The sequence below is a fragment of the Falco punctatus genome (assembly GCF_963210335.1).
Source record: "Falco punctatus genome assembly, chromosome: 2".
Classification (NCBI taxonomy): Eukaryota; Metazoa; Chordata; class Aves; order Falconiformes; family Falconidae; genus Falco; species Falco punctatus.
Window position 1 is genome coordinate 32,340,425 of NC_137581.1, and position 12,275 is coordinate 32,352,699.

Sequence of the window (12,275 nt, forward strand, 5' to 3'; positions counted from 1 at the left end):
CTTTCTGCAATATAGCTATTTCTTAGTGCTGTAAGCATTTTGATCATGGTTTCAAGATTTTTAGGATGTAGTACTTTTCCTTGCATTTTATTTCAGAGAAAGAGAACCTACTTTTCAAGGACTTTGTTGAAAAGTCCATTTTCAACATGTGCTACCAATTGAAAGTAGTTAAATGATCTTGGTTTTTCTAAGCACTTCCCACAGGTGAGAACAGGAGCCAATGTCTGAGCTGAAATTAGAAGTAAAAATAAAGTGATTATTTGAAATATAATTTGAAAATTATGTAAGGGGGTTTCTTTCCATTTTGAAAAGTATTATATAAATAAGAACCTAAGGCATATTTCTCTCTCAGCTATTATCATGTAACATCTCCAGGTATGCATCCACATATCAGTGTTGATTTCCATGTAGTCTGCTATTTTTATCACACGTTTTTATACTCCCGCCTACACTCACATACAGTGAAATTTCTCTTTCAAGATGACTTCTCAATTCAAAATATAATACAGAAAGCTTGGATTTTCTTCCCTTTTTTTACATAGAGAAATCCAGCCATGGGTATTTTTGTGCTTCCATTTCTCCTGTCTGTTTTCCAGTTAGAAAAAATGGAGTGAACTACAATACAGATAATATTCAGCTTTGTAACAGGTTCTGAACATAGGGCTTCCTTTAACCTCAGGTACAGTTATAGTTAACACTGTTGGAGAGCTAGGAACCTGTCTTTTCCTTCTTTCAGATATGACACAGGAACTTTTAAAAATGAGCTTAGCAGCCAGGATGTGTGTCTCATTGCTTCTAGCCCCAGCTAAGCCTTTTTTTTTTTTTTTTTAATGGAAACGATTTTGCAAGTGATTTTTTCACCTCCCGCTGCTTTTAAATCAAAAGTGGTTGCATTGTCATGGCCATGATGGTCTAAGGACTAACAAGAGCCTGGGTTCATGAGAAGTTAAGCACTTGTGTTAGCCTGGGGTTTTTTTCACCTTAAAGCTGTTGTTACATTCCCAAATTATTCTAACCTGAGTTAACATAGTTCAATCAGTTCTACAGAAGGAAGATGCCTGTGTGTCTCCACTGTCTGCAGACTGGAATCACAAAGCCAGAGCCTTATGTTATTCACAGAAATGAACCCTGTAAAATCCCAAACTTCCCTATGCCTGTTAATAGGAGTGCTGCACAAAGCCGCAGAATTGAATACAGTCCAGGAGCAGAAGGAACAGAGGAAAGCTCTTTGGTGAGCTGTTTCTTCTCCTAATTCTTTAACTATTTCTTCTTTATCTTCCTCCTCGGCAAAGTCTCAGTCAGCATTCAAGCACATACACACAATCTGAGGGAACAGCAGGACAGTAATTCAAATTTGTATTACAAGTCACAGGGTACAGTTCCTCCTGATTCTGCCACTAGCATTAAAAAGAGGGGTTAGCTAGATACTACTGCAAAAATAACAAAGTATTCAAAGACCTTTAGATATTATACTAATATAGATATCTAATCTATATAGATAATATCGATTAGAATATAGATACTTCATTGACATTAACTTTCATTAGGACCTAGCCTGTTTACACTTCTCTCAGCTACTGTTTCAGCATGTCCAGGACCTATGAGGTAGTGCTGTATCCATTAATTTCTGGCAGGTCTTTTTGGACTTGCAGCGGACTGAATCCAGTGAAACATCTGCCAGGACAGATTAATACACTAATAAAGTTGGAAGCTTGCTATCACTGGCATTAGTTATTTGTAAAATCAAATGTAAATTGTCAATAGATTACACTGTATGAGCTGAGCACAGAATTGCTTTACATTTTAAATCTGCTGATGAAGATGACCCCTGGATAAACACACACGCAAGTTCATCCGAGTCAGAAAGGGCCACCCTAAACTCCTACCGGCAAATTTTTGACAGGGATTGGCAATGCGGGGAGCATCCAGCACACTTACAAGTTTGAGTGAGATAAGTATGCTGGATGAAAGAAGGGAAGAAAAAGTAGGGGATGGAAAAGACACACACTTCTGTGTAAGCAATTAAAAAAAGTCATTCTGTCCTCCAGAACTTCCCACCCTCAGTCAGTCAGCCACCGCAGGTTTCATTATTGCCCTCCTCCACCTTGTTAGTGTAAGTTCCAGCCTGTGCACACAGTGGTTTCTAAGTTGTTCAGAGATGGTCCAACTAGATATGGCTTTAGCTAGCTATGTTACAACACCTTAATAAAGACAACGGATCCCAAAGAGAAAAAAAAATTAAGATGTTTGATAGGGCAGGTGACATATATCAATATATGTTGATATGATACACATAGATATTAATAGGATATTAATCCAGTTGTGGAGAATCATTTAAAGTGCAGAGCATTATCAGCATTTAGGTACCTCAGAAACTTGGGTGAAGCTGAGCACCCTTCTCTTTTTCTTAATTGTTATTTCCATTTAGTGGCTTTGCTATATTAATTACACTCTATTGGAAACTTTCATTTCAAATACCAGCATATAATCTCTCTCAGTTTCACGTTATGCTATACCTTCTTTCCAAACTCATGGCTTGCAAGCATCTGATACAGGAGGAGCTGACAACTCTCAGGTGCTGCACTATACATTTTAACTTTGTATTTGGACATTTCAAGCTTTTGTGAGCTGCTGGGAAAGCACAGTGCAGTCACCTGGAACAGTCACCTCCAAGGCAAAACAGATCTTCACAATTCCTGTGCAACATGGCATTCCTGCCTTCACCGCATGAGCAGAAGTCAGTTCTTTGCCTTAGGCATGAAACTGATTGTCCAGTCTTATATCCACATACTACTTTCATAAAATCACAGAACGGTTTGGGTCGGAAGGGACCCAGTTATCCAGTCCAACCACCTGTCATGGGACAGGGACATCTTCCACTAGATCAGGTAGCTGAGAGCACCGTGCAACCTTGGCCTTGAACACTTCCAATGATGGGGCATCCGCAGCTTCTCCAGGCAACCTGTGCCAGTGTCTCACCATCCTCACTGTAAAACATTTTTCCCTTATGTCCAATGTCAACCTACCCTCTTTCACTTTAAAACCATTGCCCCTCGTCCTGTCACTACAGGCCCTTGTAAAAAGTCCCTCTCCAGCTTTCTTATAAGTCCTCTTTATTACTGAAAGGCTGCAATAAAGTCTCTCTGGAGCCTCCTCCAGGCTGAACAACCCCACAATCCAACTCTCTCAGCCTTCCTCCATAGGAGAGGTGTTCCATCCCTCTGGCCATTTTTGTGGCTCTCCTCTGGACCCGCTCTAACAAGTCCAAGTGTGGCTTGTGCCGAGGACCGCAGAGCTGAATGCAGTACTCCAGCTGGGGTCCACCCAGCTCTACCAGAGGAGCAGAGGAGGAGAATGACCTCCCTCAACCTGCTGGCTATGCTTCTTTTGATGCAGCCCAGGATATGGCTGGCTTTCTGGGCTGCAAGCACACATTGCCGGGTCATGTGCGATTTTTCATCTACCAATATCCTCAAGTCCTTCTTGAGGGTTGCTCTTGACCCACTCTGACCACATCACCCACTCTGCTGATACTGGGGATTGCCCCAGTCCAGGTGCAGGACCTTGCATATTATCATATACACATGCATGCTACAGAAGCCAACTGTATTATACAACAAACTCAAAATTGTAAACTAGACTTTGATGATTACAGGCAGTTGACACAAAACTGCTCAGTTTCAGCTTTCTTCCAGAGGCAGCAGGGAAGGAAGGAACGGAGTGGCAGCGAGTCCACAGCACACTTATGCTTTCCTGTCGGGGTATATTACACAGCATTCAACATACAAGGTTAGCTCCGAAAAAACTTCTCATTTTAATCTCAGGTATGGATTAAAGCATATCAGCCCTACAATGGTTTCACATGGACACTGCGCTATTCAACAAACATACCTACAGCCAGATTTGTAATACTTTCTATCAGTGCAGATGCATTTATGTTAGGTCCCATGGATGGTACTGGCTTAGCGCATAGTGCAAAATTTTCAGCAAAGCAGCACAGAAACTGAAATGACAGTGATTAAATCCCAGCCAAAACCACTAACTTCAAACAAAGGAGACAACAGCTTACAGGAACATCATAATAGATCACAACCAGAAACCGCAGGAATTGTGTGACTATTCTCTATGAGGTTCACTTCAGAAACATATTTCATTAGAAAGCACAAAGTAACTTGCAAATTTCAAAGTCATTGTAGACTCAAAAGGAAGGAATAATTTCATGATTTGCACATCACCAGCACTGACATTTAACATTCTGTTGATAAAACATCATTTCAACGAGAAACCATCTCATTCCCTCAGTCATATTAGTCTTGCAATGGTAACAGAATTACAATAGCAGCCTATATTTTCTTAAGGCCATAAGCAGAAGTGTCAGTATTTAAATGCAGGCATGGGAAATGTAATTTGAAAACCGTCATTTTTACAGTATTGTTAAATTTGTGCATGAACATGAATGTACATAAGAAATATTTTACGTAGTGGTCCTTTGTATACATTTCTGCATCTTTCAGGCTGTGGAAAGTAACATTCTGTAGAAGAGCTTTTGTTAAAAATATTATCGAAAATTATTTGCACTTGATTTGGAAGGTAAATAAAACCCCTAGGATTTTAAAGTTCCTTCCCTGTATTTGCAACTTAAGTACAATTTGTTGGCCTCTGATACTGGCAGTCTCATTTTCTCCATCCAGATAATTAAAGGAGAAAAAAAGTGAGTTTAAGTACGCTGAATGACTGAAATTCAAATGATTTTACATTGTACCTCTCCCTTTAAAAAAAAACACCACCAACCCCCTCCAAAAAGTAACTCACTCTTCTTTTTCATTTCTTGGTGTTCATTTGAATTCAACTCCCAAGCCATTTTAAAAATGTCCCAGACTCAAGCACTGGCAGGTGGCTGCACAAAGTCCCCTCTTTTGGAAAACATTTCTGGATTGTGCCTGAAACTAAGTGATAGTTGCAGTGCTTTTAGTATGTTGTATGAATATCTGAGGAATTCAGAGAATGAAAGATTCTCCCATAAAATATAATGCTGTGATTAATTTCCAAGGCTGGCATCTTTTCTACCCACAAAGCCTTTGAGGAGCACAGGAGATACCTCTGCTTCCCTTGTGGTGTAGCTCTCCCTGTGGCACTCTAGGAGTTAAGCTCCCACTGGAATTTTGCTGTGTCTTCGGGAAATACATCACCCACTGATTGCAGGGAACCCCACTTTGAGAAGCATCGGAGCCCTACAGACAGACATTCCCTCAAAAAAGAACCAGAAATAGAGGATGGATGGTTTGTCATCTTTGAACTTGTTTGAACTTGGCAACATCCCAAGTAACAAGTGCAATTTGGATGGACACATACGTACCTGTCACCCTTCAGGCTATTTTTTTAGTGCCTTCCTGCATTTCCATAAATTTCAGGAATATTTTAATAAGCCAGGAAATCAACACGTCAGCAACAAAGCTTGCCACTTGGCAATTCCAACCTTTGATTTTGCACCAGGATAACTTCTAGTACTTTGTGATATCATACAATTTTTGGAGCTCCTTGGCAGCAAGGTAACTGTTGGATCATACTAGTTCACTGATCTCTCACAAACTGCAAATATCATCAGGAAGTATGCGAACAAAGTTGCTTATAAATAGAAGATATGCTGTGGTGATGACATTCTACATATTGTGTAAATTTGAGCTCGTCAGCCTGTTAGTTGCCAAATCAGTTTTGCAGAACCCAGAACACCGGCAGTACTCAGGATGACTATAGAATCTGGCATGGCGACTAGGAAGAGATCCATGAGCTTCAGTGAGCTCTGCTCTGCAATACAGAAAACGAAGATTTACATCCAAATGCTGACACCAATGCAGAATGGGCCTTTTTTATACCAGCTAGCTATCATCCCCATCTTTCCTGACAGGGTCAAGCATGACGGCAAAAGAAAAGAACAGGTTAGTACATCTAATAACACAGGATAAGCCATGATAGTTAAAACTGCACAGTCTTTCAGAGATTTTCACCCATTATAGTGTGACTTTCATACCACAGATGGAAAAGAAGATGAGAAGAACGAATCGGTGCTGCCCTGGGAACAGGAAGGATGTCCCTAAGTACTAAACAAGTTGCTCATTAAAATCTGGAAAGCATCTTAGCAGCAGAGACACCTTTGTAATTATTGTAGCCCTGGTAACAGTAAGCTAAAAAGACCTTCAGCACTGTACGACACCAAAGACTTTGGTTTCAAAAGAAGGAATCTGTACCACTGATATTTAGGTTTACTGGAAATACAAGCACCCAGAACTTCTGGTGCTGAGCACTGGTACTGAATGAAGCTTTTTTCAGCCTGAAGAAACTGGCTGCGACTGAAGCCTGGACATATTCCAGGGGAACTGTTTTTAGCCTCACCCCTTCAGCAGATAAAAAAAAGGAAGGATGCTTTTTGGCTAATTACCACAAAGGCAAACTAGATACGTTCTTAAATGCAATGCTTCTGATGGCAAGGGAAAAGCAGTAATGTAACCAGCAGAAGGCGAATACTGTTTTATGAACTGTGTGTCATAGAAAGAAGACAATGAGAACTCTCTGTTTACGACTATTGATTTCCTTCCCCAGAGCATAAGGAAAAATCCATGCAATATTTGCCATAAACTCCTCTTAAATATGCCTCTCTAAGCATCATTCTTCTTTCTGAAAATGACCTTCAGGCTAGGCTCCTCTCAACAATGTGCCTTTTTAAAAGGTACTGAACACATTCAGTATACCCACTACTAAGAAACACAAGAGCTTCCCAGCAGCATTTTATAACATGATTTCAATTCCAGAGAGATGCAGGAGTGTCTGGACACACTCTAGGGCAACTGGCTCTAAGTGGCTCTGCTTGAGCGTAGGGGCTGGACCAGATGACCTCCAGAGGTCCCTTCCCACCTCAACCATTCTGTGATTCTGTGCCCATCACCTGGTAATTATGACATTTAAAAGATGGAAAGAAGGCAAATTTCATGCCACTTTGTAACAAAGCCATTTTAAGGTAAAACAAAAGGAGAATGGAAAGTCAGCACATTATTCTCCAGGAAAAATTGGGATTGGAAATATATTAGCACATGGAAAAATCTCCTATTTTTTGTATTATTGTGTTATTGTATTATTGTATTGTAATATTGTATTATTAATGATAAGTTACTCAAAACATCCTAGGGAACGTCTTTTTGTATAATGCTGAATCTTACTTCAAGACAAAGAAATTGAACTTTGGTATTGAAAAATCGAGGTTGCATTGACCGGCAGGCAGATGAGATATCAGTTTTGCGTAACAACGGCCTCCCACTTCAAACAAACTGAACAGCATTTATGCAGTGTATCAGTTTTTGTGGAAAATGCCTAAATGTATTCATACATATCTATTTTGAAAGGGAATTCATAGCCAACTAAGCATATCTACAAGAATATATACAAAGTGGCATGCCGGTCAAATTATTAATACTCTTTTGCTGGTAGGGGGTATTTAGGGAAAAAGAGCTGGCATAATGCTCATTTTCAGCAATATACTGAACTGTCAGTCAGACAATGCTCTCACAGTGTTTTAGAGAAGATGAGCAACTTAAATTTCAGCTCCTTGGCTAGACCACCAAGTGTCAGGACTTCCAGTGGCCTCCGTAATATGGTTGTAAAGAAATGTGACTTTTCAAACATGGAAGGTCATTAGTTATTCTAGAACATTTTCCAACCCGTTCCTCCTAGAAGCCTATCACACCTGTTTTTTTCTGTAACTTTTTCCATGGACTTTCATCGCACTGTCTGTAGAAAACTCTTAAAAGAAAAAGCAAGAAGATAAACAAAATTCTTGCAGCCTTGTTACAAGCTGCCATGTTGGCAACTACCATTTTCACTAATGATACTTCAAGATGTATTTGAAGTTACTTAAGAGAATTATAGGCATTACCAGCCTCACTGAAGTGTTAAAATATAAGCTCTTCCAGGCTTTCTGTAATACTGGGAGTCCTTTTTTTTAAAAAAAAGTATTTAATGTACAATTCGGGTGAGTTCAGATAATACATAATAGTATCTATTATATCTATGTATTATGTATACAATGATTCAGATTATGTATTAGTTGAATCAAAATCCATTTTGAAAGGCGACCAGCATTTCAATGGCACAATTTAGAGTGAAACAAGGGCTCTGATTTTATCCCAGTTTTTGCCTGTCATCCACTACTGCTGGGGAAGCGCTATCAAACACTGCAATTCAAGCAGTTGTTAAATGCACTTTGCATGTGCCTTCAAAAGCTCCCCCAAAAACTGGTGCCCAGTCACCCCACTGCAAAGGACCTGAGCAGTCCTTGAGACCTTGTAGATACTCAACTTGACAATGCCAGTTTGAATCAAGCTTTTGCAGAAGTCACTCACAGAGGCGGTTTTTCTTCCTTACCTCTTCCTCAAACTGAAACATAGTTTGAGTGTATATGATAGTGATGTGTTCAAATTATTTTTGAAAACAAAATTATTTCTGTGAGGAAATGAAGAAACAGAAGTAAACAGAAATGGGAAAGGGGGACTGAGAAAGAACTGCAGAAAAGGAGCATTGGTTGTGGTCAGAGGGATGAACACAACAGATGTGAGGAGCAGTGCAAGGACAGAAACAGGTAATTTGGCAAAGAGAATCTGAGATGGGGTGCATGCCAGTCCCCCATTTTGCCTCTTCTGTGCACAGCAAAACCCCCTTAGGAGTATCAAAATCTTATTCTCATCTCTTCTCAAGTCATCTGGAGCCTGGGGGGATCCTAAATGTTTGGGAATCTTCTCTCTCCCTGTACCTTGTCCTTCCCAGTGCAGACAAGCCTCTCGGAGGACCTCTCTCTTTGGGGAGTCATTAACTCCAAGGTGGTTAAACACCGGGATCACAGAACAAAGATAACGGAAACAAAAATTTCTTAACCCTCAGAAAGATAAAATTAAGGGACAGATAACGCCTCCTCATGGTGGAAAGCTGACTACAGTAAGATGAAGAAAACGGTTTAGTTCGGGTGGGACTGGCTGGGGTGGATGTGGAGCCTGCCTGAAGCAGACATGGATGGTGGGGGCACAAGACTGTGCAAACACAATGTGTGCTGTACAGTGAGCCATGATGCATGTAAGCCCACCGGTGATACACACTCTCTGCTACAACAGTTCACATGCCACAATTTTCCTTCGTCCAACAGGCTTGACAGGGCAAGAGAGGAAGTATCAAGCAGAAAGAGTAGCATAGGGACAGTATTCTCTGTGACCGCCACACAGTAACACCATCCACAGTTGGGAACAGTCTGCCTACTTTTTCCACTACACAGTCCAAATATTTTTAAGTGGGACCATGAGATCCACTCCCACAAGACAGAAATTAGGACAGGAGCGTGGAAACCACATATTATTTTCCAGCTAGCAGCAACAGTATCAGCAGCAGTAATTGCAAATGTATCATTAAGGTGTTACAATGAACAAATACATTGTTAAAAAAAAAACTTTCAGGAAATTCAATAGCATGCAGCTTTATTAGTACAGGATAGCTGACGTGTCATAGTGTTTGCACTCCTTCTAGAACTTGAAATTAAGGAAAATGGAAAAAAATAAGCAAATCTCCCAACACCAAAACTTGCAAAATGGAAAATACCAAGTGACGGTCACACAACCTTTGATTTACCTTTCTGACTAGTCATCCCTAGACACACATTTGTACCTTGTATTCAAAGTGTTCTGAACATCAGGCATCTACACCTTTCCTGTACTCAATTCAAAAGCTGCTCCCTGGGAAAAACCCCTCCCATTTGCTACACTTGGTAACGCTTTCACCCATATGTGTCACCAAAATATGTGCTTTCATTACCCATCCTTAAACTTACACGTCACACACATCTCCCACCTAACTCCTGGCAGCACCATCACAAGACCACCACCCTGTCCTCTCACTGAAACTCCACAAAGCAGCATGGAAATCAAATGCCACGCCATGCCACATACCCATCGGCCAATTTCGTTGACCCAGATACAGATTATATAATAGATAGGATCCATACCTGCATTTAATACCAGGGTTGTATATAATCCCATTTGGTCACTGCCAGCTCTCAAGAAAACGAATTATCACAGTTATTGGAGTGTGCAGCTTAACTTCATTTTCTAGATCTTAAAAATCTGAAGCAACTGCATTTATCTTTTAATTTTATTTCCTTCCCAACTCAACTTACTATTGTAGCTTTGAAAGCCTACACAACAGACTTGCTGTTTTATCAACATTATCAATTCCACCTTTGGAGAGTCTCTCTCATGTAGAGCACAACAGTAAATAGAAAAGTGAATAAAAATGGTGTAATATAACATAATTGTATAATTTATGTGGTTTATCTTCAATGCTGTTACCTTTTTAAAGCACAAATACAGACTGTAGCATGTTGAGGGTAGGAGAGAGTAAAGGGAATGAAGAGAAACAGTAGATCCTACTACTCAAATATGAGAGATGATATTTGGACATAAACCAATTTCTTCTGAGGCTTTGACTGCTAGATCTGCTAAATCTCATGTCAGTTCCCACCAGATAAGATTTTTTTTTTTTTAACTCTTCAGTAAAAAGCAAAAAACCTTCAACATGGGAAGTTAGAAACTAGGTATACACAACCTGACAATTTTTCTACAGGAAAGAAAAAACAATGCTACTATCAGTTTTCAGCTGCCAGGGCTTCCAAACAAAAAACCTGCCTTTGTGTTTGTATCTTTGTTGCTCCTATAGGAGTTGAACATGACAAAATCAAAGACCAGAGGGCTGCGTGCATCCATGTGCGACAAAGTAGAATGCTGAAAAATTCAAAGTTTGGGTAGTATGTCATTAAAGCTATCAGTTTTGTTTTGGTGTCCTGCTGTTGCCTTACCAGAAGAAGCTTATCTGATCAACTAATAGAAAATGTGAAAAAGCACTTGGATCAGGCAACCTGTGATTAAAACAATTAGAAAGCAAATACATCTCACAGACTACATTTGTATATATTTTAAATTGCTAGAAATGAATCCTTTTCTAGTAACATTGCATTTGCTTCATACTCCATTTCACACTGATGACAAAAATCATGATAGCAATCACAGCACTCAGTCTGAAATGAAGCAGTTCACTGTACAGCAGCAAACTTACAGTATCAATTTGCCAACAGCCAGAACATAAACTCTCAGATTTTAATGAAAACATTAAAGAAATACTGGAGCAGTTTAGATGAAAAAGTTAATAAAGCATAAGATACTGTAAGTGTAGTATATGATACACAGAAAGCAGATCAGGAATTGGGGGAAAATATCACTTCGCCTTTTCTGCATTTCTTTTGATGATTGTACAGCTAGTCACAGACAATTCTCTTCCTGAAATTTCCTGCTTTGCACCTCTCTATTTACAACAAACTTACAATACAAAAGGGGGATTTAATTAAAACCTACATGCTTAAAATATACAAATGTGCATTTAATGTAATACACAATTCAATTTCAAATCTGATTTATTGCTACTGAACATCATCAAGTTAATTATCCATACAATATATGAAATCACAGGGTAAATTCTAGATGCAACAAATTATGAGGTTTTATAAAGTCACTAAATGATCCTGTTAAATGTATGCCATGCTGTTTCCATACCACTTCTGACATTTTCAGCCATTGACTTTCCCAGCAAGCACACCAGTTTAGGTCTAGCACTTCTCCCTGAACCCCTTCCTAGTTTGGACATTTTAAGTTATCTTTTCAGAGGTGCTTTTCATCTAGCATGGCACAGTATTAAGTGGAATTAAATATGTGGACCATCCACATAGAAACCAATAGTCCAGAAGCGTGTCCTGACCAGACCAATGTAAACCTTTAAGTCCTCAGAAAATTCAGCCTCAGTCACATTTTAATATAGCCATACATTCATACATTTAAGTATGAAGAGGCTGAATGTGTGCTCTAGTAAGAGCTCTGCACATGATGGAACACAGAAGTCTATGCCATCCCACCAGACAATAGCAGAGAGAGGTATAAGCCCTGCAGCCTTCACTCCCTCCCTACAGTAAATCCACCCTAAAAGCAAGAACAGTTCTGATCCTGTATAAATCCTGCACAAGATCATGGTAACTGAAGTAGTCCATCCCTAGTAAGGCAATAATAAAAGCATCAAAGTCAGTATCACATATCCATTTGTAATAGAGCACTCCTACCTTTTCAGTTTCATATAATTTTCGCTAGCTGCAGGTCTGCATTCAGCACGTTGCACCACTATTCCTTCCAAGGAAAGTTTATCTA

General features: G+C 39.6%; 2 protein-coding genes across 2 annotated transcripts in view; one reads left to right on the plus strand and one right to left on the minus strand.

Annotated features, from left to right (window-relative positions):
• The window catches only part of GTF2F2 (general transcription factor IIF subunit 2), an 87,933-nt gene that overhangs the window by 34,825 nt on the left and 40,833 nt on the right, over window positions 1-12,275 (minus strand). The window contains exon 6 of the mRNA XM_080376776.1: window positions 12,191-12,272. Within this exon, the coding sequence (XP_080232902.1) occupies window positions 12,191-12,272 (82 nt within the window). The remainder of the gene's footprint in view (window positions 1-12,190; window positions 12,273-12,275) is intronic.
• NUFIP1 (nuclear FMR1 interacting protein 1) overlaps window positions 1-12,275 on the plus strand; it is a 127,176-nt gene that overhangs the window by 507 nt on the left and 114,394 nt on the right. The gene's annotated exons all lie outside the window — the stretch shown is intronic.